A 25,463-nucleotide genomic window follows, 5' to 3' on the forward strand; every position below is an offset into this window, starting at 1 on the left:
AACTGGTCTATAATACAAGCCACTCAAACAAGGGGATAGATTCTACTGATTTTTTTTTTAAAGTAAGCTCTAGGCCCAACATGGGGCTCGAACTCAAGACGCCAAGATCAAGTTGCATACTCCACTGACTGAGCCAGCCAAGTGCCCCTCTACTGATTAATTTTTGAGAGCTGAATCCCTTCAGGCCATTTTGTAGTCCTTGACAACAACCATAAAACATGACTACTTTTTTTCCATAAAGTGCTGTCAGTCTAAAAGAGAAATCATTTTGTATAATGATGACCGTTAAAGATTTTGGTGGGCTCTCCTGTCTCATGTTACAATCCCTTTAGAGCTAGAAACCAAGTATCAAGTTATTCGTCTAGGGGACCCATGGCACAATGCTATAGGCATGGAAGAGGCTCAACACATAACTCTTGGAAAAGATGACACACAAAAAAAATAAAAAACAAAACAAGAACTTCAGTTTTTTTATAATGACTTCTTCTGAATTTTCTCTGGACTTTAAAGATTTAAGGTTAGTTTGATAAAATCTAGATGTGTATATAATAGATATTAATATACTCAACAACTATTTCAAAAGTTCTACTGACATCATTTTACCTGGAACTTTTAAACTCGTATTTACTTAATTTCAACCATTCACAGCAAGTACGTGAATTGCATTATGAACCAGGGGCTATGTAAGGCGTGTATTAAAGTTGGTATTAAGTTCTGACTGTTGTGACATTGACTATTTAATTATCAAGAACAACAAATTACTTTTTTTCTTTACAACAGTCTGATTACTTTTGAGGTCCAACCAAGTGGCTTATTTTATTTCCAAAAGTGGTAAAAATAACTAATTGTTAGTTGAAAACACAATTTAATTTTATCTAAGTAATTAAACGGTCCCAAAAGACAAGCAGGAGAGATTAAATGATCCCTCCACTTACACTGCAAACCGCTGCCATCAAGGATATTTGTGGCTGAAAGATCCAGAGAATTAGGCCTCTGTGCTTTTCTGGGTTTTGATGGTCCAGGATCTGCTACTGTGCTTGGAACACCCTGTGTAAGAACATCTTGCTCTGAACACGGATTACTGTTGTTGTTATTGGAATTAGTTCGGCCACCTTCCAGTGGCCGTTCCCTCCTGTCCACAAGACGATCCAGAACACCTTCATCATGGCCAGCCTGTTGCTCTCGTCTCAGTAAAGGTTCATGCTCATCAGGACTGGAATTAATATTCAGTCGGGTATCCTCACCAATGAATTGATTCTGCAGCATTTCTTGGCCCCTGTGTGCCACTGTGTTGGCTGTCTGGCCAGATGGTACTGCCCCATTAACATACTGGGTAGTGGCAGTATGGGAGTTAACACTGTGGTTTCTACCTGCCACACCATTCATGGTGACCGTCACCACATGAGGTTCTGCAGCATTGATTGTATTCATCTTGGCAACTCCAGTTTCTACTTGTTTCAAGTTTGATTTGTGCTTGCTGCCAAATTTCAGCCGGGGCTCCTTTGTTGAATTTTTGGTGTTTAAAGGCAAACTAGTAGGTCTCTTAGGAAGGTTTTGTTGCTTGGGGAGAGGATAGATCTGAGCGGGTGGAACATCAGGAATTAAACATGCTTGGCCATTTGCAGCTTGTGTGAAGTCCTGCTGTCCAGTCACTTCTACTGCAAGTTTTATGAGTGGGTAAAGCAAGCTAGAACTGGTGCTGCTCAGTGGGTCTGGTCCACTGAACTGTTTAAGAGAATGCTCCATGAGATTCTCATCAGAACTTTCCTTGAGGTTCTTATCAACTTCTTTTGGGTCCAGCTTGTTGGTCTCCAAGTCTTCTTCTGTAAGTTGTAAGCAGACAGGGGTTGGCCCAATTGGCTGTGAAACATTTGTGGCATGCAGATTTGTTTCATCTGAGTATGGCATCTCAGATATAGTGGTCATGCCAGTGCTTGGAGTGAGGCCAGTGGTGTTTGTGGTTGTTGTGTTGGTGGACAGGCTGGTGACGCTTGTTTCAGGGCTGGGAATTCGAGCTTGTGCTTGCTGCCGTTCATAGTTAATTGAGTTTCGGTTCTTTTCCCCTATAGTCAAAGGTGTGCTAGACATCGAATGCTCAGAGGAAATATTCTTCACAATGCTGTCAGTATGATGGATAGAGTCTTCAATGTATGAGGAAGAAGAATAATCTGGATAAGGGCCAATCTTTGGCACACGCCTATTGTGTGAAAGGTTGCTTAAAGAAAGAAAAAAAGTGCCACATTGAGAATGTACATTTATGACAAACTGACCCTCCAAGTTTAATACCTCTGATTTTAAAGTATGAACTGTTTTTTATTTTATTCCTAACCACATTGTACTAGAGGTTATGTAAAAATTGTGATCACATAATCAAGTGTCAATTAATAACTTGCTAAATGCTAGTTTTTTAAAAAAGATTATCATTTATTTGAGAGAGAGAGCGCACGAGAAAGAGCAAAAGCTGGGGAGAGGGGCAGAGGGAGAGAGAGAAGCAGACTCTCCATTGAGCACAGAGCCCAGTGGGGGGCTGAGAGATCATGACCTGAACTGAAGGCAGACACTTAACCGAATGAGCCACCCAGTTGCCCCTAAATGCTAGTTTTATATGAATCAAGACTACTGAAAAACCTATGTGGATCTAGATGTGATTTTCATAGATGTTCATTATTTTGGTTTATAAGAGTTAATTAAAAAAATCTCCTCTATAGTTTTGTAACATTACCAAATATTTTTATCAACTGTAGGTATAGTTGCACAACCAGATATAAAGGTGCATGAGAGGAGGAGCCATGGTATATGTTTCTTTTGCACTCCTACAATCCTAGATACATAGTGGCAACTCAATAAATACTTTACCAATTAAGTTACAATGGCCAAATGGTAAAAAGAATATAAGCTTTTAGGTTGTTCCAAAGTGCTTCCATGCTTCCATTAAGAGGCAGTTTAGAAATGGAATGTACCTTTCTGGGGGTAAATTGAGCCATATCAAAGAAAGTTCTACAGACTAACGGCAGAGTGTGACATTCAGATAAAGGAACAACAATTCAGAACTACTCTCCAACTATTAAGAGTTCTTCACTGTCATTATCACACCTTGAGAGGGATGGTTCTTGAGCATCACACTATAATATATTTAGGTTATTTAAAATAAAAGCCAGGGATAGCTTTAACTAAACAATGGGAACATTAATAGATACAAGTGTTATAGAAGAAAAGCAGCAGCTCAAGGAGAATGACAGGAGGGTGAAGAATAAAAAAGTAGTTGTATAGCACTTGGAAAAGAGGTCTGGGGGGTAAGATTCAATACAATGAAACCTAGAATGGAATGACTATGGGATGAACCACGATTTAGGGGAAACTATTTAGAAGTGACTGGACATGAGAAAAAGCATGTAAAACATAGAGCTGAATGCTTTAGGGGGCAAAAAATGGTCAACACAATGGAGGGTGGCATCAAGGATTCTTCTTATCATTCAGGAAAAGTTCAAAAGTACTTAGAGTAAAAGTAACTGACTTGTGAGAGAGGTACAAATAACATGCTAGAACACACAGAAAATACAGAGATCAGCGGGGAAAGAAGCAGAAGACTATCCTCAGGTATGCATAAAGTAAGAAAATTCGTATTTAGAATTGCTAGTCTTTACCTTCCTTGACTTACTGATATATAAGGAATAAGGGTTCCCATGCTGAAGCTAATTCAATCCAAACACAAGCAGTGTAAACCCAATTTTGGGTCTATAGTTCATAACACAAACTGCTCTTAGAAATTAGAACAACAGAAAACAGCAAAAAAATTATTCAATAATCAAGTATATTTTTATCTCAATTTTCTCTGGTAACTTTTTCCTGGGTGCTTTTCTGAAAAATTTTAACATGTATTAAATAAAACAACAAATTTTGGGGAAAACTTTCCCCCAAACATGGAACAAAGAAACACAGATTACATTGTCTGAAAGTTCCAATTTTTAAGGAATTTTTTTTAAAAGCCCTTTTACTTAGAATAAAAAATCATAATTTAACAAAGAAATGTCTCATAAAGTAATATTTATGATGGGATAGAAAAATCTAATGAATTGCTTTCATGTTAAAGTAGTAGTAGTATATTCTATACAAAGAGCATTGGATAGGAAGCCTGAAATCTTAGTCTCCAGTAAAACAGTGGTTAGATAGATAGGCAAGTTCATAGTTCTATTCTCCCTAAAGAAAAATAAAAAGATAAAAAAATAAAAAGCAAGAGAAAGAGGAATAATGGCAACAAATGATAAATGAGACAATGCATGTAGAAGTGCTTATAAACTTTTGGAACTATGAAAATGTTTTGCTTCATTATTTTAGGGAAGAAGGAGCATTAATAAAGACTAACCTTTTTTGCTGTATCTTGAGATATTAAAAAAAAAACACAGATGCCATCTTGCACTTATACCAAACAAAAATCTCTAGTAAAAAAACAGGCATATTGAAAGAAAAATCACAAATGTTAGGTTGTATGAATTAATCATTGCCCTTTTAGACTGGTTTAATAGTATTTTTTTTCTAACCTCTGTTTAGTCTCAGTTTTCAATACCGACTGATGAATGCCAAACCCCTCCAGGTCTTACCGCTCATTCTGCATAGCAGTAGACATGGGATTGACTGTTGGGCTCACAGATTTGTTTCTTTCCCATATCATCATAAGTTCAGCCATCCGCTCCTCCGCACACTGCGCAGTAAGCCGAGCCTCTGCATCCTGGTCCCAACAGTCTTCGATTGTCTCCTTGAGTGACCTCACTGCCTATAATAGTGTATATGTCAAACAGGATATCTTTTTAAAAAAAGTATTGATTTTTAGTGACATGAGGTAAAACAAAAATCAATTTTCTTTACCAATATTTTACACAGCTATAATAAAATACTTTAAACTTCAGAGATTTGTAAAGGGTCATATTTCTCAAAAGATGAGTAACAAGTGAGCAAGCAAGGTTTAACTTAACTCCTAAAGAATCAGCCATAAATGTGAGTAGTTGTAAAAAGTTACGTAGTTCATCAAGGTCACAGGTTTATGTCATTGTTCATTGTTATTTCTATCAACAGCCACTAATTCCACTTCAAAAATGAGTTTTGAGTTTGCTGGAATTTTGGCACCAGGCTATCTTCAATCTCTAGGTGAGTTTTTTTTACTCCTAGTAAAGGGTACTTCATTCTAACTGTGAAGTTTAAAGGCCTGGCATTTTCTTTTTCTTTAGACTAATTTCAGTGGTAGTATCAGAAGCAGTCTATTCTGTAGTATTAATCTATATCAGCAATAAACAATATAGTCTCCCTTTTGGGGAAAGTTGGTTTGAACTCCCTTTTAAAAAACAGATTTCATAAACTATCATCCAGAATCCTTTCAGGCTTGTTTTTTGGATTTGTGTTTATTAAGCTTCAAAGCTTTTTACTTGCTGATATTCACAGTTCTTGCACCTTTAAACGTTTTCAAAAAAATTAAGGTGAGGACTGCCAGATCTAACAAATAATGTAGAATAGCACTTAATTTTAATGTTTCAGATAACTGGCAAATCATTTTTAGTATGTATTCCACGCAATGCTGAATCTGAGCATTTTATCTCACAAGCCCATTTTAAGCTAAAGTCCTTGTTAGCTTTCTTGGCAATATTTTTACTGTTTTCCTAATAATTTGTGTTCTCTAACAAACAAATCTTAACCTGCAGGAAATCTGAGGGTGTTTGTTGTGGGCATTATGCTAAATGAACACCTGCACCATGGCCCATGTGGGCCCATGTGGGGCTCGATCCCACAAACCTGAGATCATGACCTGAGCTGAAATCAAGAGTCAGATGTTTAGGTCCCATATTGAACTCGAGTTGGAAGAGGTGAGTCCGGTCTCAAAATGGAGGGCCATGATCAAAGGAACCAGAGCAGTTGAGAAAACTGTTTATTGGTGGTTTGAGCTTTGAAACTACAGATGATAGTTTAAGAGAACATTTTGAAAAATGGGGTACACTTACAGATTGTGTGGTGATGAGAGACCCCCCAAACAAAACGTTCCAGGGGTTTTGGTTTTGTGACTTACTCTTGTGTTGAAGAGGTGGATGCAGCAATGTGTGCCCAACCACACAAGGTTGATGGGCGTGTAGTGGAACCAAAGAGAGCTGTTTCTAGAGCTGTGAAGAAAATTTTTGTTGGTGGTATTAAAGAAGATACAGAAGAATATAATTTGAGAGACTACTTTGAAAAGTATGGCAAGATAACTCCACAGAAGTTATGGAAGACAAGCAGAGTGGAAAAAAGAGAGGATTTGCTTTTGTAACTTTTGGTGATCATGATACAGTTGATAAAATTGTTGTTCAGAAATACCACACTATTAATGGGCATAACTGTAAAGTGAAAAAAGCCCTTTCTAAACAAGAAATGCAGTCTGCTGGATCACAAAGAGGTCGTGGAGGTGGATCTGGCAACTTCATGGGTCATGGAGGAAACTTTGGAGGTGGTGGTAACTTGGGCCGTGGTGGGAACTTTGGTGGAAGACGAGGCTACGGTGGCGGAGGTGGTGGCAGCAGAGGTAGTTATGGAGGAGGTGATGGTGGATATAATGGATTTGGAGGTGATGGTGGCAACTATGGTGGTGGTCCTGGTTATAGTAGTAGAGGAGGCTATGGTGGTGGTGGACCAGGATATGGAAACCAAGGAGGTGGATATGGAGGTAGTGGTGGAGGATATGATGGTTACAATGAAGGAGGAAATTTTGGAGGTGGTAACTATGATGGTGGTGGGCACTATAATGATTTTGGAAATTATAGTGGACAACAGCAATCAAATTATCGACCCATGAAAGGGGGCAGTTTTGGTGGAAGAAGCTCAGGCAGTCCCTATAGTGGTGGTTATGGATCTGGTGGTGGAAGTGGTGGATATGGTAGCAGAAGGTTCTAAAAAAAATTCAGAAGAAAAGGGCTACAGTTCTTAGCAGGAGAGCAAGGAGTTGTCAGGAAAACTGCAGGTTACTTTGAGACAGTCGTCCCAAATGCATTAGAGGAACTGTAAAAATCTGCCACAGAAGGAAGGACGATCCATAGTCAGAAAAGTTACTGCAGCTTAAACAGGAAACCCTTCTTGTTCAGGACTGTCATAGCCACAGTTTGCAAAAAGTGCAGCTATTGATTAATGCAATGTAGTGTCAATTAGATGTACATTCCTGAGGTCTTTTATCTGTTGTAGCTTTGTCTTTGTCTTTTTCTTTTCATTACATCAGGTATATTGCCCTGTAAATTGTGGTAGTGGTACCAGGAATAAAAAATTAGGGAATTTTTAACTTTTCAAAAAAAAAGAGTCAGATGTTTAACCAACTGAGTCACCCAGGGGACCCAGCCAGTTACGTTTTAGAAACTCAATTTAACTGATGTTTCTTCATGGTTAGATTCAAGGTTTGAAACTTTGGCAGAAAAATCACAGAAGAGATGCTGTGTTCTTCTTTTTTCTTTCTTTTATTTTTTTAAAGATTTTATTTATTTATTTGTCAGAGAGAGAGAGCACAAGCAGGGGAACGGCAGGCAGAGGGAGAAGCAGGCTCCCCGCTGAGCAAGGAGCATGATATGGAACTCGATCCCAGGACCGTAGGATCATGACCTGAGCCATGACACTTAACCAACTGAGCCACCCAGGCATCCCTCGAGATGTTGTGTTCTTCTCATTGTATCTTATCATGTGGTTCATAATTTTGATCTGTCTCATTACTAGTGAAGTTAACCTTGATCACATGTCTGAGTTGGTGCCTGCCAGGTTTCTCCACTGTAAAGTTCCATTTTTCCCTTTTATATTCAATTAATGTTTGTTGTTGTTGTTTTTAAGACTTTAATCAGTGTTTTTGGGGTGGAGGGAATACTTAAAATCTCTGTAAATATATTATTCTCTATTCACCTTTTCACCCACTGGTTTTAACATCACTTGATGTTTCTTGGCTGAATTTCTGCGATGCTTGCTAGTAACAAGACATTTAAAAAATGATAGTAAATGCATAATAGAAATATGGACAAAAGGCACATAAACAAGAAGTGCAAATTCCTGATAAAATATGCAAAGATGATTAATCTTACTATGTTGAGGCAGTATAGTATAGCAGTTAAGAATATTAGTTCCAGGGGCACCTGGGTGGCTCAGTCATTAAGCGTCTGCCTTCGGCTCAGGTCATGGTCCCAGGGTCCTGGGATCGAGCCCCGCAGTGGGCTCCCTGCTCCGCGGGAGGCCTGCTTCTCTCTCTCCCACTACCCCTGCTTGTGTTCTCTCGCTGTCTCTCTCTGTCAAATAAATAAATAAAATCTTAAAAAAAAAAAAAAAAAAAAAGAACCTGGCCTCAAATCTTGGCTCTACTACTTACTAGCTGCAAATTAAAACAAGATCCATTCCTACCTATCACATTAAGAAAGATAAAAATATTTTTATAATACAAAGTGTTGGTGATGGGAAAGCAGGCACTTATATACTGTCGTCGGGAGTGTCCTCAATTTGGAGGTAATCTATCAATAACAAATCATAAATGTATTTGCGTTTTGAGTCAGCAATACTACTTCCAGGAATTTATTCCTCAAATACACTTATATGTTTGTAGAAAAATGCGTGTATAAGATATTCACTGCAGTATCATTTATAACAGCAAAAGCTGGGAACTACCCACATGTCCTCTAATAGGGATCTGGCTAAAAACTTGCAATATAATGGATACTATGCAGAATGAAAAGAATTAGGAAGATGTGTATGTTCCCAATTGCTAAGTAAAAATTGTAAGGTAAGTGGATGTAGTAATTCCCATCTATATATTAGAAAAGGATATAAAAACATATAGTCATGTAATCCATAGAAATTTCTGAAGTCTACAGAAGGAACGTAAGAGTGGTTGTTTCTTTGGAGGGCCTTTTAGATGTCTGGGCATGGCATATTTTTTGTATTGCTAAAAATAATTTATTGTTTGAACTCTTTGTTTGAATTTTGACATGTATTTAATGAATTTTTTGAATAGGTAATATATGTATGTGTCAATAAATTCAAAATGTCAAAAAGAGAATACAATCTCCCTTCCATTCCTATTCACCAACCATCCATTTTCCCAGTCTAAAGGCAACCAATGTTACCAATTTCTTGGGTATTCTTTCAGAGAAACTTTATTACTTTTTAATTCAGTTTGTTGAATTATATACCACACATACAGATTTATAGTTTTATTCATGCTCTTTTTTTTTTAAAGATTTTATTTATTTATTTGACAGAGAGAGACACAGCGAGAGAGGGAACACAAGCAGGGGGAGCGGGAGAGGGAGAAGCAGGCTCTCCACGGAGCAGGGAGCCCGATGTGGGACTCGACCCCAGGACCCTGGGACCATGACCTGAACCGAAGGCAGACGCTTAATGACTGAGCCACCCAGGCGCCCCAGTTTCATTCATGTTCTTAATTACTAAACATGAAGTGCAACACAATGAAGTGCATACACTGAAATCTTCCTAAAGCAAAGATTTGGATGTCTTTCCACACAAAACTGAAAGAGACCCTTCCTTTCCAAAACAGAGTACTATCTATTGCAGAGTCCCATTCACCAACTGCCCAGAAGAGCTCAGAAATACCAAATCCAAGCAGCTAAAAATGGTATATTGGCTGTTTTCTGTATCTGGAGGAGAGAGAGACGCTGAATGAGGCTGTATTTGTTACTTTTCATTATATAGTTGGAAAATAATTTGTAAAAACACTTTCAAAAAGAGACCCTACCTCCACCCCATTCCCACCCCTGCCAAAATAAGACATTCACCAAGGCACTGTCCTAGATGATGAATAAAATTTGGTAAACAGAAACCCTAGTCCCTACCTCTAAGAAGTTTCTATTTTTAAAACAGCATCATTGTTGATGCATAATAGTTAACAACTGTTGAGTTCTTACTATGTACTAGACTGTGTTCTAACTCATTTAATTCTTATTTGAAGTACTACTGTCATCCCCACTTTTTATATGCAGGAAAAGAGGCCCAGAGGAGAAATTAGGGCACATAGCTAATAAGTGGCAAAGCTAAGATCAAAGCTCAGACAGCACAGCTCCACAGTTTATACATTATCCTATGATGATTGCCTCTAAACTATGCTAATAGAACACAGCCAGTTCCTAGTGGATAAATGGGTTCTATTATAAAAGTTGTAATTTGATTGTTTTTTTTTTTTGAGAAAAATCTATTATAAGTTCAAAGTTAAAATAATGGTTACTAAATCATTTACACAAGATTTAGAAGTAAATTAATATGAAATAGGGAAAAGGAAAAATTAGAAAAATAGCTGAGAATTTAAAGAGGTTGACTATACATGGGATTCTAAGGGTCCTAAAAATAATGATTTGGTCGTAGAAAGTTGATCTAAAAAAGTAAAGCAATGCTGAATATCCCAGAATAAGTAAAAAAGTAGATAAGAGAAGATTAAGGAAATAAACTGTATAGAAAGAGGAAGATTAAGTGACCAACTGGGCGTTAGTTTAAAGTCTTTAAACAAAATTAAGAAAGGATTTGACAATTTTGATGAAATGGACAAATTCCTTCAAAGACATAAACTGTCAAAGCTCACTTAAGAAAAAATAGATGACTTGAATAGTTCCTGTATCTATAAAATTTGTAGTTTAAAACTTTCCCACAAAGAAAAATCCAGGCCCAGATAGCTTCACTACTGAATTCTACCAAACATTCAAGAAGGAGATAATGCCAGTTCTACCCAGAAAATCAAAGAGGGAAGGGTATTTCCCAACTCACTGTATGAGGACATTAGTGAAGATGGCAGAGGAAGGAGACCAGGGGATGTTCTTCCACAGAAGTACCAAAAATCCTGGTAAAAATACTGTCAATCAATCTTACTGAAGCTCTGGAAGTTAGTCAAATGTTTAGAGCAACTAAGTAGAATATGAAGACTGCAGTCTGTGTTCTCCATGTAGGTACCTGGTCCAGAGGGAGTAAAATATTGTTCCCAAGGAATTATGTTGTCTGTTTTGACATGTCTATGAATTTCCTGAAGAACCAAAGAAAGGGGTCTGTCTTTATTCTGCCTAACTCAGAACTCTCTCAGAAAACAGAAGTAGGTAAGACTAAGTGGAGAACATTCCTTGAAATCACTGAAAGCCAAATGAACAAATTACAGCCTGGGGCAAAATACAAAAATTGAACCACACAACAAAAATTGAAAGTGAGGGAGGAAAAGCTGGGGTGTGAAACACTTTAGGGAATGAGGGTTTTGAAAAACTCCTGCATATACCAGGAAACCTAGAAAAGCCATGCACACGTCCAGGGCAGGATGCATGCTCAGAGCAGACCATAAGCTTTCATAACTGGCTGGTCTTTAGGCTCAGCGCTAGCAGAAAGTGAAGGCTAACACAGAATCTTAAAGGGTCTGGATAAATGTTAAAGGAGGGCCCCAACACAAAGCCAAACTGCAAAGGCCTAGAGAGTATGTTCTTATCTTTTCTTTTTTTCTTTTGTTTTCTTTTTGCCCATCAGGATATTCAAAATCCCCAGTCTTAAAAAATTACAAAGCATGCAAAAAATGCAAGAATGTATGCCCCATTCACAGGAAAAAAGAAATTGAAGAAACTGTCCCTCAGGAAATAAAGATACTGGAGTTACTAGAAAAAGAGTTGAAATATGCTCAAAAGATGAAGGAAACCATGGACAAAGAATTAAAGGAACTAGGAAAGCAACTTCTCATCAACTGGAGAATAGGAATAAAGAGAGAAAAATTATAAAAAGGAGCCAGAAAGACATTTTGGAGCTTAAAAGTACAAAAACTGAAATCAAAAATTCACTACAGTGATTCACAGCAGATATGAACAGGGAGAAGAATTAGTGAACCTGAAGATTTAAAAAATTATGTAGTCTGAGGAACAGAAACAAAAAAAATGAAGAAAGATAAACAGAGCGTAAAAGACTTGTGAGGCGTCATCAATCATACCAAAATATACAGAATGGGAACCCCAGAAGAAGATGAAAGAAAAAGGGGCAGAAAGAATATTTGAAGAAATAATGGCTTAAAAACTTTCTAAATTTAATAATAGAAAGAATCTACACATCCAAGAAACTCAATAAACTCTAAGTAGGATATACTCAAAAGGTTCTATCCCAAAACATACTGTAATCAAAATATAAAAATCCAAAGATGAAGAGAGAATCTTGACAGCAGCAAGAGAGATGTGACTTGAAATGTACAAGGGATCCTAAATAAAAGTTAATAGCCAGGGATGCCTGGGTGGCTCAGTCGGTTAAGCAGCTGCCTTCAGCTCAGGTCATGATCTCAGGGTCCTGGGATCGAGTTCCGCATCGGGCTCCCTGCTCAGTGGGGAGCCTGCTTCTCCCTCTCCCTCTGCTTGTGCTCTCTCTGTCAAATAAATAAAATCTTAAAAAAAAAAAAAAGTCGATAGCCAATTTCTCATCAGAAACCATGGAAGCCAGAGGCAGGGGCGTGATATATTTAAAGTGCTGAAAGAAAACAAGTGTTAACCAAGAATTCTATTATCAAACAAAATTATCCTTCAATAACGAAGGAGAAATTAAGACATTCTTAGATAAACAACAGCTGCGGGGGGGGGGGGGGGGGGGGGGGGGTGGGGGGGGTGTTGCTAGCAGATCTGCCCTATGAGAAATGCCAAAGGAGATCATTCAGGCTCAAGTGAAAGGGCACTAGACAATAACTTGAAGCCATATGAAGAAATGAAGAACACTGGTAAAATAAACTACACATAGGTAAATATAAAAGCCAGTACTAGGGTATTTTTGGTTTGTGACCCTTCTTTTCTTTCAATACAATTTAAGAGAAAATGCATAAAACAATAATTATAAATCTGTTAACATGATTCAATATTACTAAGATGTCAATTATTTTCAAATTGGTTTACAGATTTAATTCAATTCTAATAAAAATCCCAACAGGCTCAATGTAGAAATTGAAAAGCTGATTATAAAATTCATGTAGAAATATAAAGAACCTAGAATAGCCAAAACACTGTGAAAAGAACAAAGGTGGAGGACTAATGTTTCAGGACATAGTATAATGCTAAAGTAATCAAGATTGTGGTACTGGCATTGAGATAGACATATAGGTCAATGAAACAGAATAAAGAGTCCAGATACAGACCCACATACATATGGACAATTAATTTTTGATAAAGATAAAAAAACAATTAATTAAATGGAGAAAAAGTAGTCTCTAAAAATAAATTATGCTGGTACAATTAGATATCCATATGCAGAAAAATGAATATTGATCCATACCTCACACATATGCAAAAAATCTAAAAAACAAGACACACAACAACCTCAAAATGGGTCACAGACCTATACAATTTCTAGAAGAAAACACAGAAGATAATTTTTGTGACCTTGGGTTACACAAGGATTTCTAAAATATGAAACCAAAAATATATCCATGAAAGAAAAAATTGATAAATTGGACTTCAGCAAAATTAAAACTCTCTGCCCTTATAAACACACTCTTAAGAGAATGACACAAGCCACAGTCTGGGAAGAAATATTTTTGAATCATGTATCTGATAAGGGACTTGTATTCAGAATATATAAAGAACTTCAAAACTTAATAGTAAGAAAACAATTCAATTTAAAGTAGGCAAAAGACTTGAATAGACATGTCATCAAAGAATTAACAAGGATGGCAAATAAGCAAATGAAAAGATGTTAAATATTATGAGTCATCAGGGAAATGTAAATTAAAATCATAATGAAATCCTACTGCACACCTCTTAGAATATCTAAAATTAAGAAGAATGGCCATACTGAGTGTTGGCAAGGATGTAGAGGAACTGGAACTCTCATGTACTGCTGGTGGGAACGTAAAATGGTACAGCCACTTTGGAAAACTGTTTGGTACTTTCTCAAAAAGTTATGCAGACATGTACTACATGATTCACCCATTCTACTCTTAGGTATTTACTCAAGAGAATGAAAGCATATGTCCACACAAAGACTTGGACATGAATGTTCACAAGAGCTTTATTTCTGGTAACCAAAAACTGGAAACAATCCAAATATCCATCATCAAGTGAATGGGTAAACAAATTGTAGCATATTCACTCAAAGGAATGCTACTGAGCAATAAAAAGGAATAAACTGGCTCGCCTGGGTGGCTCAGTCACTAAGCATCTGCTTTCGGCTCAGGTCATGATCCCAGGGTCCTGGGATGGTGCCCCACATTGGGCTCCCTGCTCCGTAGGAAGTCTGCTTCTCCCTCTCCCACTCCCCCTGCTTGTGTTCCCTCTCTCGCTGTCTCTCTCTCTGTCAAATAAATAAATAAAATCTTAAAAAAAAAAAAAGAATAAACTATTGACATACAGATCAACATGAATGAATCTGAAAATGATTAAACTATCTGAAAGAAGCTAGAAAAAAATGTACATACTGTATGATTCCATTTATATAAAATTCTAGAAAAGGTATACAAATCACTAGTGACAAAAGCAGATCAGTAGTTGCCTGGGATTCATGGAGAATAGAGAGAGGCAGGAAGGAGAAACTACAAAAGGACACAAGAGAAATTTGGGGGGTAACTGAAATGTTCATAATTACGATTGTGGTAATGGTTTTATGGCTATATACACATGCCAAAACTTAACAAATGGTGTATCGTAATATGCGCAATTTAATCCATATCAATTACATCTCTTTTAAATGTTAAAATTTTTTGAGGGGAGAAAATAAGATTAGCGAAAAATATAAATATTCAGGCAATATCAGATGAGTGCTTCAACAAGGGACTCTAACTGCAAATATATAATGATATCCAACATTTGGGTAAATAAGATAAAGGGGATATCGTTATTTACACTGATGAAGAAAGAGAAGCAGAAGAAATAAAACGGGAAAAAAGATAAGAAATTTAAAAAATCTTTCCTCTGTAATGACAGGAAAATGGAAGTGGGGGCTCATGGATGGGTCATGAAATGAGCTTAGTGGGTGGGAACCAACATTTAAAACAAACAACTACACCAGTCTCTCCAAAGTGAAATACTCTATAGACTAGAAGAGCAAATAAGAAAACACAGAGTACGTAGTGAGGTTAAGTATTATTCTAAAGACACTATATCATGATGTGAACTTGCATTTCCTAATGTAGGCTGTATGAGAAAAGAAGTATGGAAAATGTTAAATTCTAGACCACAGCAAGTTTGCTGATTTGTCAAGAAGAGAAATATAAAGAATGAAATAAATGTGAAAAGAAGAACGGATAGCTTTTGGAAAATATAGGACATTTTAGAAGACTGGATTTAATGGGTGGAGAAAGAAGAGACTAGAGGAGGAAAAAAAACAACTGAGAAAGTTTCAAACTTTTACATGACAATATATTAAGATAAGACTGTTGAGCAAGAGAGGTTATACAGAACTAAAACTAAGGATTAAAGATAAATCAGACAAATGATTTCAAGAGGGGAAAGAGAACAAGCCAGTATTCAAGACAGATTAAGAAATGGAAGATAAGAATTTGGAAAAGGGGGACAGCTGGGTGGCTCAGTTGGTTAAGTATCTGCCTTCAGCTCAAGTCATGAGTCCTGGGATCAACCCCACATCGGGCTCCTTGCTCAGCTGGGAGCTTGCTTCTCCCTCTGCCTGCTGCTCCCCCTGCTTGTGCTCTCTCTCTCTGACAAACAAATAAATAAAATCTTAAAAATAATTTGGAAAATAATGAAAAATATGAAGAATGGTGGTGTAGTTGAACAAATTATACCTGAAAGTTTTACATGTGAGACAAAAAGCTATTATATTTTATTTTAAAATTTACTTATTTGAGAGTGGGGGGGTGGGGCCACGTGGGCGGGCAGAGGGACAGGGAGACAGAACTCTAAGCAGACTCCATGCTGAGCATGGACCCCCAACGCAGGGCTCGATCTCATGACCCTGAGATCACAACCTCAGCTGAAACCAAGTGTTGGACACCTAATTGACTGCACCACCCAGGCACCCTGGGAAAAAACTATTTTAATAATAAACTTTGTCTATAATTTTTTGTTATTCCAATTTAAACTGTGTGTATGTGTATGTAATTGTTACAACAGTTCATTTTTACTATAAATTCTGAAAGTACGGGGGGAGAAAAGAAAAAGTTATTCATGAATCCAATATTCAGAGATAACTATGGTTAACATTTTCATGTATTTTCCTCAGACTATTGTCTATTCTTTCATTTTTATCAGGAAACTATTCTTCCCCCTTTTATTGACTGATCTATGTTTTTGAGCCCCTGGCAATCTTTTTAAAAGATTTTATTTATTTATTTGACAGACAGCACAAGCAGGGGGAGCAGCAGGCAGAAGGAAAGGGAGAAGCAGGCTCCCCGCTAAGCAGGGAGCCCAATGTGGGGCTCAATCCCAGGACCCCGGGATCATGACCTGAGTTGAAGGCAGACGCTTACCTGACTGAGCCACCCAGGTGCCCTCCCTAGCAGTTTTTAAAAACTAGTCTTTACACTCATTTATATTTGGAAGATCTTTGAGTTTTGTTATTATAAAAATGTTTTTTAATTTCAATGCAATTATGAAGCAAAAATATTTTCTTTTAGACATAGGTGTATTTCTTTTTATATACTATGCATTTGCTATACACCTCTCTAGTATTGGATTGTCTTTACAGAGAAGCAGTTCTATTGACTGCAGCACATTAGATTTAAATGGATTCACTGGAAGTAAACCAAGTATCACTTATCCCCTACTTAGCAACCTACTCTAAATTGGAAGCAAAAAGTTTTCAGGTAAATATGCATATGATGCATATCTTGTAATGCTGGGGTTGCCAAGAGAGATTTCACAAATTTCTCTGGTGAGAAAACAATTTAAGGAAGATAAGTATTTTAAATCTAGATAAAATTTCATGAAGAGATTTTTCTTTGAGGGATGCTCTGTGAGGCTAGAATATCTAATGAATCCTGGTGCAGGATTCAGCCTCTCACCTTCTGCCAAGGACTTCTTAAAGATCTGTCCCAGTTCCCATAGCAGGGACTGCAGTTTGGAGGCAATTTTGGGCATATGTTTTTGGCAATAGATCTTCAATGCCTTGAAGAAGATTTCAATCTCATTTGAAGCAGAAGCCTTCCTTGACCAATGGACAAGATGATAAAGATGACCAATGGAGAAAATATTCAGTCTAAATCTGTATGGAAACACATAACATCTCTCTAGCCTCTCTCTGACATGCCACCACCCCATATAAGTCAGGATCAAGAATGAAAATATTCTAATCCTATGAAGACAACCTAAAAGTAAAATGTGAAAATACATAATAAAGTGATTTAAATTGCTTAGTGAATTTTTTTTCATTTTTGTTCTTTAACTATAATCAAGAAAATTATTTGTATAAAGTGTCAAAAATTCTGATTTACACCTTTAGAAATAATTGAATTCCTATCACATTCTTAAAACAAGAACAGACTGCTATGGAAGAAACAAACATTAAGAATTTCTAGAAATTATAAATATGACTGTCAAAAGTAAGATTTTAATGAACAGATAACTAATAGAGTGATAAAGGTGAAAAATGAATGAGTGATTTGAAAGCTAAAGCAGAGTAAATCTTGAACAATGTACAACAAAAAAACGGAAAATGCAAGAAAAAAAATTGACACCTGGAATGTCAGGTGGACCAGTAGTTATCTAATGGGAATTACAGAGGGAAGAAATAGAAGAGAAAAAATAATTTTTTAAATAATATAGAAAAACTCCTCTGAATTGAAGAAATCTCTGAGTTTTCAAACTGAAAACCTGTCTAGTGCAAAGCAAAATGTGTGAAAAGATCCACGCCTCCATATATCCAGGTAAGCTGTGATAATTCCAACGATAAAGGCTTAAAAGCTCATAGAGACAAGAAAACAAGGGGTAAAACAAAAAGACAAAAAGTAATGGAATGAGACTGGTTGGCTCTGGAATTCTTAACATGTCTGAATGCTTGAGGACAGTGGAGTAGCGATTTCAAAGGAACCACTATGAGGAAAATGCGATTTTGATCTTGAAACCATTACTTGGCCAAATTATTACTCAAATGTGAGGGCAAGATATAAACATTTTTGAAGGTGCAAGGATTCATAATCCCATGCACGTACTAACATACATCACTTAAAGAGGAACTTCATAAAAGAAATTATGATTTACAAGAAAAAGAGTGAGATTTTTAAAAAAATGTTGCTTCTTAATAGAATCTATAAAGAAGAAAGAAAGAACAAAGTGACAAAAAGTCGGAGAATCCAGTGGATGGTTACTTTTGAAACATTCTTCCTCAAGCAGCAGAAGCTTACAATAACTAACAGGATTTTTACTTCCTTCTCTATGAGTCCAAGCACAATACTATATTGTGCAGTGGATGTTTACACAATCATAATTCTACAATTTCTGGCTTTTTTTTTTTTAAAGATTTTTAAAAAATTTATTTATTTGACAGAGAGCAAGCACAAGCAGGGGGAGCAGCAGAGGCAGAGGGAGAAGCAGGCTCCCCACTGAGCAGGGAGCCCGATGCAGGACTTGATCCCAGGACTCCAGGATCACGACCTGAGCCAAAGGCAGATGTTCTAACGACTGAGCCACCAAGGCGCCCAATTTCTGACGTTTTTATTTTAAGTTTTAGATCTGTGGACAAAACATAAATTATGTGATAATAGCTAAAATGTTACAAACCTAGGAGAGAGTAAATGAGAGATAACAAGAAATAAGGATATAGTATTTACAGTTATAATAGTAACCTTCAGAAGTAAAAATTAGGAACAAAAACCAAAACCTCAGAACACTGTTAATAGGAGTTTCTTTTGAAGAGTGGTGGTAGAGTTATGGAGTTTTTTTCTTTTCCTTTTTTATGCCCTTCTACTTAATTTGATTTGATTTACCATGTATAGGCATAACTTTGTAATTCTTTAAAAAAATGTTTAAAATAAGAAATACAGGGTACTACCATCAATAAGGGATAATTCAATAATTATGATATACAGTGGAATACTGACCAAATGGAGAAAGAGATACATCTATAGGTATTGACATGAAAAACTGTCCATGAGTAAAAAAATAAGCTTCAGAAATGATAGTGGATAATGAAATGATCCTACTTATGTTAAAAAAAATTATATGACATAAAGAGAAAGAAGGTGTGTGTATAAATGTTTGTAAGATGTTTACAGTGCTGTAGCAACAATTTACCAAAATGGCAGGAGCCTTTGAAGATATTTTAGTGTTTTAGACTGAATTTGTTTTTTTAAAGATTTTATTTTAAGAAATCTCTATACCCAATGTGGGGCTTGAACTCACAACCCCAAGATCAAGAGTCATATGATCCACCAACTGAGCCCCTAGACTGCATTTTTAATAGGCAGAATTTATAAGCACACCTTGGTTTCTTTTTGAGGTAGTTTAAATTTCTATTAGCCACTGAATATGTACATCTGCACTAATTAACATTTTTGGTACCACTCTAGAGAATAAGATGGAATTTCAATAATGTTCAAAATATTAACATGTTAATTATTCTAGCTGTTACTCAATCTGGCAACCTTCAGACACAAGTTAGTCTCTCTAGTGTTTTACACTTGGAAAAAACTGAAACTGAACCAAGAAAGAGGACTTTTTTATATTGAAAAATTTGAAAGTGTATAACATCATAAAAGTCAAGTAAGTTGGATTTCTGGCATTAGACAGCTCTAAAAACTATTACATTAACAGTCTATTTTTGCTTCTAACAACATTGAAACATATTCAGTCATAAGTCCTCTTTTTAATAATTTAGTTTTTTCTTACCAGGCTATTTTCTTTCCAAGCTTCTGGGAACTTGGGTCTCTGTTTTTCCCTAGATACCAGAACCTGCATATCTTCAAAAGTGGGATGGTTTCCAACTTCTGTCTGAAAAGCCATCTGGTATTCTGGTACCGATTCACCTGTGTATTTTTTTTAAAAGAAGGACAGAATAAAATTTCCAACTATGTTAAAATGATGGAATAACAGCAGAATTTCTGATACCAAGTAAGCAGAGAAATTATGTCACAATCTTTTTTTTTTTTTTTAACCCTTTAGGGCATATTTGGAAATCCAAAAGAAATCCTGTTGTGGGTTTTAATAAATGCTTTACTTAGAATAGTCTTTGATAAATTAAACATCTGTTGATAAATCAAGTGGTAGTTTCAACAGTGGACATAGCTATTTTTAAATGATTTCTAGTATTACTAAATTGGGGGGGATTATTAATTATATATATATAAGGTGTACTTATTTAATACTTGAAAATGCCTGAATTCTTATCCCATACAGAGATCAAGGGTGGTGAATATGAGGACAAAGTCCAGGATCTAGTAGAACACATGTCTGTACAACCAAATATAAGCACACAGATGTTTAGTCATCCTGTCTTAATATGTCACTGGCTCTATTATAGTCCAGCCAGACTGTATCAAATGTCACAAAAATTTTTGTGATAATGGCCATGATAGAAAAATCAGTATCCTGATTTTTTTAAAAAAATTCCTCTTAAGAAACAGTATCTAGATCAAGGATTTTAAAGTTTCATTAACTATTCTACCACTGTTTAATAACCCTATTTATCACCAATAAAGCACAATCAGCTGCTTGTGATGAGAAGCTCATGATTTTTACAAAATGTTATCAAATTAAACTTAATAAACATATTGAGCATACAGAAGATCTCTGGGACCAATAGTCAGAAAACCAATGGTCTAGTCAAAATCTTGACAAACAACACAGGAGACTCTTCCTGTCTCCTGGCACCACTCCCCACCCCATTAAAATGACAGGATAAATTAGAAGGAGGAACACCAGAATGTAGGATAAGGCACTTAAGCTCTAATCCTGGCTTCATCTCTCTCCTGGAAAAGTCATTTATTTTTTTTATTTTGAGACAGACAGACTGACAGACAATCTTAAGCAAGCTCCACGCTCAGTGTGGAGCCCAACATGGGGCTTGATCTCACAACCTTGAGATCATGATCTGAGCCAAAATCAAGAGTCAGACGCTTAACGGACTAAGCCACCGAGGCTCCCCTGGAAAAGTCATTTATTCTGTTTTTAATTTTCCTGCCAGCAAAATGGCAATGTCTGTCTTCCTTATCTCACTCACATGGAGATAATACAAAAGTTATAATGACCCAGATAGAAAGTACTTTATAAAACATGTATTTAATTTTTATGTTTCAATTTGGATATTCAAAACAACATATAAACAGTTGCCCTCCTCCAATATTAAAAAAGATTAAATTACAAAGATTAATTCTATAATTTATGCAGTACAACCCCAAAATTTTGGAATATTACACTATCTAAACAAGTGATATGTTCACATACTTTAAACATTTAAGCAGATACTTATTGTTGACAATCGCCATTAATATTGAACTTGAAAGACAAAATTGAAAGATTCAATCCTGCTAGTTAGTGTATCACTTTCATTCATGAAACCTCATTTGATAAAACCTCAACCCATAATATCTGTGAACTGTAAGATATTTAGTATCTAGTATATCTTATCTGTCTCTGAGACATAAACACAACACATATAGATATCTTCCAAGTGCTATTTATTAGGTTTTTTTTTCCGAATACTCGTTCAGGATAATTAAAAATTCACAATTTTACTTATTTGTTTTAATCAGGTCTAAAATATAATTAGAAAACCTGCTAAATAAAACTAATGTACAATCTTATTTTGTGAATGAAATGACATTAAGAACTGTCAATTTTCTAATAAATCTTCATGGCTCTAAATCTAATTTTTCAATAGATACTTGTTTAGCGCTTAGTATTAGGCATTAGGGACACAAAGATTAATGTTAATGATATCATCATCATGAATTCTATTAGTCTTAACTGGATTTCCTTAAAACTTTATTATAATCATTGGATTGCTCAAGGGAAGTTTTATAATCCTACTTTCTTTCAAACTGTCCAAAATAAATAAAATGTCTAAGAATATCAGATACCATTCCCTGCTTCAAACCTCATTTGCTATTTGTTAATTATGTCTCTAAGCAGTTAGGAACTTTCTAGTTCCCTTCTTAAATTATGCTTGTTCTCTTTTTTCTTTTTCTTTCTCTTGCTTTCCTATTTTCTTTCTTCCTTCCATATTCCTCCTTTATATGAATATTGCAGCATTTCAATTTTTTGTAATACAGACACCTAATTCATTTATTCTGCAAATACTTTACAGAGAGTCAGTCTACATAACGTAATGTCTACATTTAATAATAAAGCATGTACTGCATTTGGAGATATACAAGTTTGAAGAAATGTTTTCCAAGAATTGTATCATTATAACATGCTATTCTATGTTTATTAATATGTTTATGGGAACCTTTTTATTCAACTTCTCCCCCCATTTCATTGTTAAAATTTTTAAGAGTACCCTAAATCTTATTCCTGTGCTGTCTTAATACTTTTCCTTCCCATACTCTGTAATATTGCTGTCTTCTCTATTCCACAGAATCTCTTCTAAGAATACTAATAACCTCCTCCGATTCAAATTCAAAGATCATTTCTCAGTTCTATTTCCTTTTGACTTCATATTACATCTACTGCTATCAATCTGGGTTCTTAACATTTTCTAACATCGACTTCCAAGATACTATGATTTCTTAGTTTTCTCACTATTTTTCTGACCAATGGTCTTCTTAACTAACCTACTGGTACAGGGAGGTCCCCCAATATGCAGTCTTTATTCCCCAATTTTTTGCACTCTTAATTTGTTCTCTTAGGAGAGAGCATTCACTCATAAGTTCCCATTTACCATCTATGGATAGATAATTAAAAAAAAATTTTTTTTTAAATTTCTTCAGTTGTCCCTCAATACCCCATCCAAAAGTCTCCATAATTAATTCACCTTTCCATATAATAAATATTTTCTCCTAAGTTCCTGGCTGCCACCCTATTTCTTTGATCTCTGAATATTTCTCAAATCCTTAGATTTTCTTCTAATAGCTAAGTAGAACCAAAGATTTCTCCTCTATATTTTCTTACATGTGCCTCTTCTTGCCAATTTCCATATCCAAGATTATAGGATCTCTTACTGCAACTCTTGTTTTTCTCCTTTATTTTTATTTTCATTGTGGTTAAATATACACAAAATTTACCATTTTAACAATTTTTAAGCATATAGTCAGTCCTGTGGCAATAAGTACATTAATAATGTTGTGCAACCATCACTACTACCCATCTCTAGAACTTTTTACATCTTCCCAGACAGAAACTATGTATCCATTAAATAGTAACACCTTATTTCTTTTTCCTATTTTTTTAACTATTTTTTTTTTAAGTAATCTCCACCGCCAAAATGGGGCTCGAACTCATGGCCCCAACCCAGAGGTCAAGAGTCACATGCTCTATTGATTGAGTCAGCCAGGCACCTGTCTTTTCCCTTTTTAAACTGCCTCTAATTCTTTCAATCTCAATTTATCCTATACATCTGCTAAAATAATCTACAAATAAGATTGAATTGCCTTTCCCTTTTCTTTTTTCTTCTTTTTTAAGATTTATTTGAGAGAGAGAGAGAGAGCATGGGGGAGGGGCAGAGGGAGAGAATCTTCAAGTAGACTCCACGCTGAGCATTAAGTCCCATGTGGGGCTCAATCTCAGGACTCTGAGATCACGACCTGAGCCAAAACCAAGAATTATACTGCATTTGGAGGTATACCAACTGTGCCACCCAGGCACCCTGCTTTTCCTTTTTCAAACACTTGATATTGCTCTTTATTATTTATCAGACCAAAAGCAATAGTTATTCTTTGAATGCAGTAGTTGTCCAAAAAAATGTTGCTGATGGCAGTATACTAATGCTGGTAATAAGAATCATTTTAGTCAGACATGCTTCTAAAAAATAAAATTCTGGATTAGGATATATTAAAAAAAATCTCTGGCCAAAATTCCAATAATAGAAATAAAAAGTTTCAAAAGTTCCAATAATATGTGTGATACTACTGCAATTCTGCTATGTCCAGAAAAATACCTTAATTGAGTACTTTGTACTTACAATTAACTAGGAAATATACTTCTAAATAATAACTGATTGACCTATAGTCAATCTAAATAATTAACTTATTTTATTTTTAGAATTATAACTACTGTTAAATGCTTACTGTTTCTAAAGCAAAAAATTCAACCCTACCACTAATCTTTGTTTTTATTTAATAGTTCCATTTCATAATTTGTCTAATGCTGATTCAACTGACTGTTTTTCCTTTTTCTATGCTTTTAATGGTGTTATTCCTATAAGGTAGAAGCCATATATATCAAATCATTTTGTACATCATCTAGAAGAATGTAATGCACATATTGATAGTTTAAGTTTTTATAGGACAATAATGACAGTAATATAATCCTAACAAAAAAACTATAAACTCATTTGGCTAATTCAAGTAAGCCTCAAACAAACATTCATATTATGAGTGTTCTTTCATTGAAAGAAAAGGAGGAAAGCAGGAAGTCAAGAATGGAGAATGAAAAAAATAAAGGAAAAAGAAAGAAAAAAGTGTTCTAATGGTTAATTCATTGTTTCTAATCTCTTACTTGGGTCAACTGAGGAAATATTTTAAGTGTAGCTTATCAAATGTTCAGAGGATGCATAAGGACAACGATGACCGTTAAAGCAATCAGAGACCAAACTAAACACAGATAAGCTATTATGAGCAATTAATTAAACTGCACTCAGATGCAAAACTTGGAGTCATTTTAAAAAGTTTTTCCTGATTGACATCCTTCTGCTAATAATGTTTCTGAACACTAGATGGCAATGAACTAAAGGTTTAAATGAAAGTAAAAACACACAAAAGTTGACTTATTTAATATAGATAGAAAAAGAAGATATTACTGCTTCACTTCAAAACATATATCAATTTTTGATAGCAATTCTCTTACCTGGGAAGAGGTCTGTACATCTCATAAATATCTCCCAATAAATGAGCCCAAGTGCGTACATGTCCACTTGTTTCAAAGCTGATTCACAGTCCCTCAGGTTCACAGCTCCTTCTAGAACTTCTGGTGCCATATATCTGATTGTGCCAACCTATTAAATTAGAGTGATATTTTTCAGAAACAGAATGTAGCATATTCTGAAAGGCATATATTAGACCAGAAGTTATACATAAATTTCATGTCAATGATATGTTATTTGACCCTAAGCATGTTACTGAAACCTTCTATACCAAATTTTTTATCTATAAAATGCCCTTCTTGAATAATTAAACTGTGGTAAGTCCATCCTATTGAATACTATTCATCAATCAAAAAGAATGAGCTAGACCATCCTATGTATGTCAATGCAGAAACATTTCTAAGACACAATGAGAAAACTATACAACAATATACACCATTTAATATTAAAAAAAAATTTTTTTAAATGTTAAAGATTTTATTTATTTATTTAAGGAGAAAGAGAGCGGGAGAGGGAGAGGAAGACAGAAAATCTCAAGCAGACTCCATGTTGACCATAGAGCCCAAGGTGGGGGT

General features: G+C 35.6%; 1 protein-coding gene and 1 pseudogene across 1 annotated transcript in view; one reads left to right on the top strand and one right to left on the bottom strand.

The window, feature by feature from the left end:
* Positions 1-25,463, bottom strand: part of BMPR2 (bone morphogenetic protein receptor type 2) — a 193,578-nt gene that overhangs the window by 7,972 nt on the left and 160,143 nt on the right. The window contains exons 9-12 of the mRNA XM_032404519.1: positions 24,873-25,020; positions 19,758-19,894; positions 4,599-4,771; positions 936-2,215 (exon numbers count right to left, since the gene is read on the bottom strand). Coding sequence (XP_032260410.1) covers positions 936-2,215; positions 4,599-4,771; positions 19,758-19,894; positions 24,873-25,020 — 1,738 coding nt within the window. The remainder of the gene's footprint in view (positions 1-935; positions 2,216-4,598; positions 4,772-19,757; positions 19,895-24,872; positions 25,021-25,463) is intronic.
* Positions 5,870-7,473, top strand: LOC116632522 (annotated as a pseudogene).

The sequence above is a fragment of the Phoca vitulina genome, unplaced genomic scaffold (genome assembly GCF_004348235.1).
Source record: "Phoca vitulina isolate PV1807 unplaced genomic scaffold, GSC_HSeal_1.0 scaffold1, whole genome shotgun sequence".
Classification (NCBI taxonomy): Eukaryota; Metazoa; Chordata; class Mammalia; order Carnivora; family Phocidae; genus Phoca; species Phoca vitulina.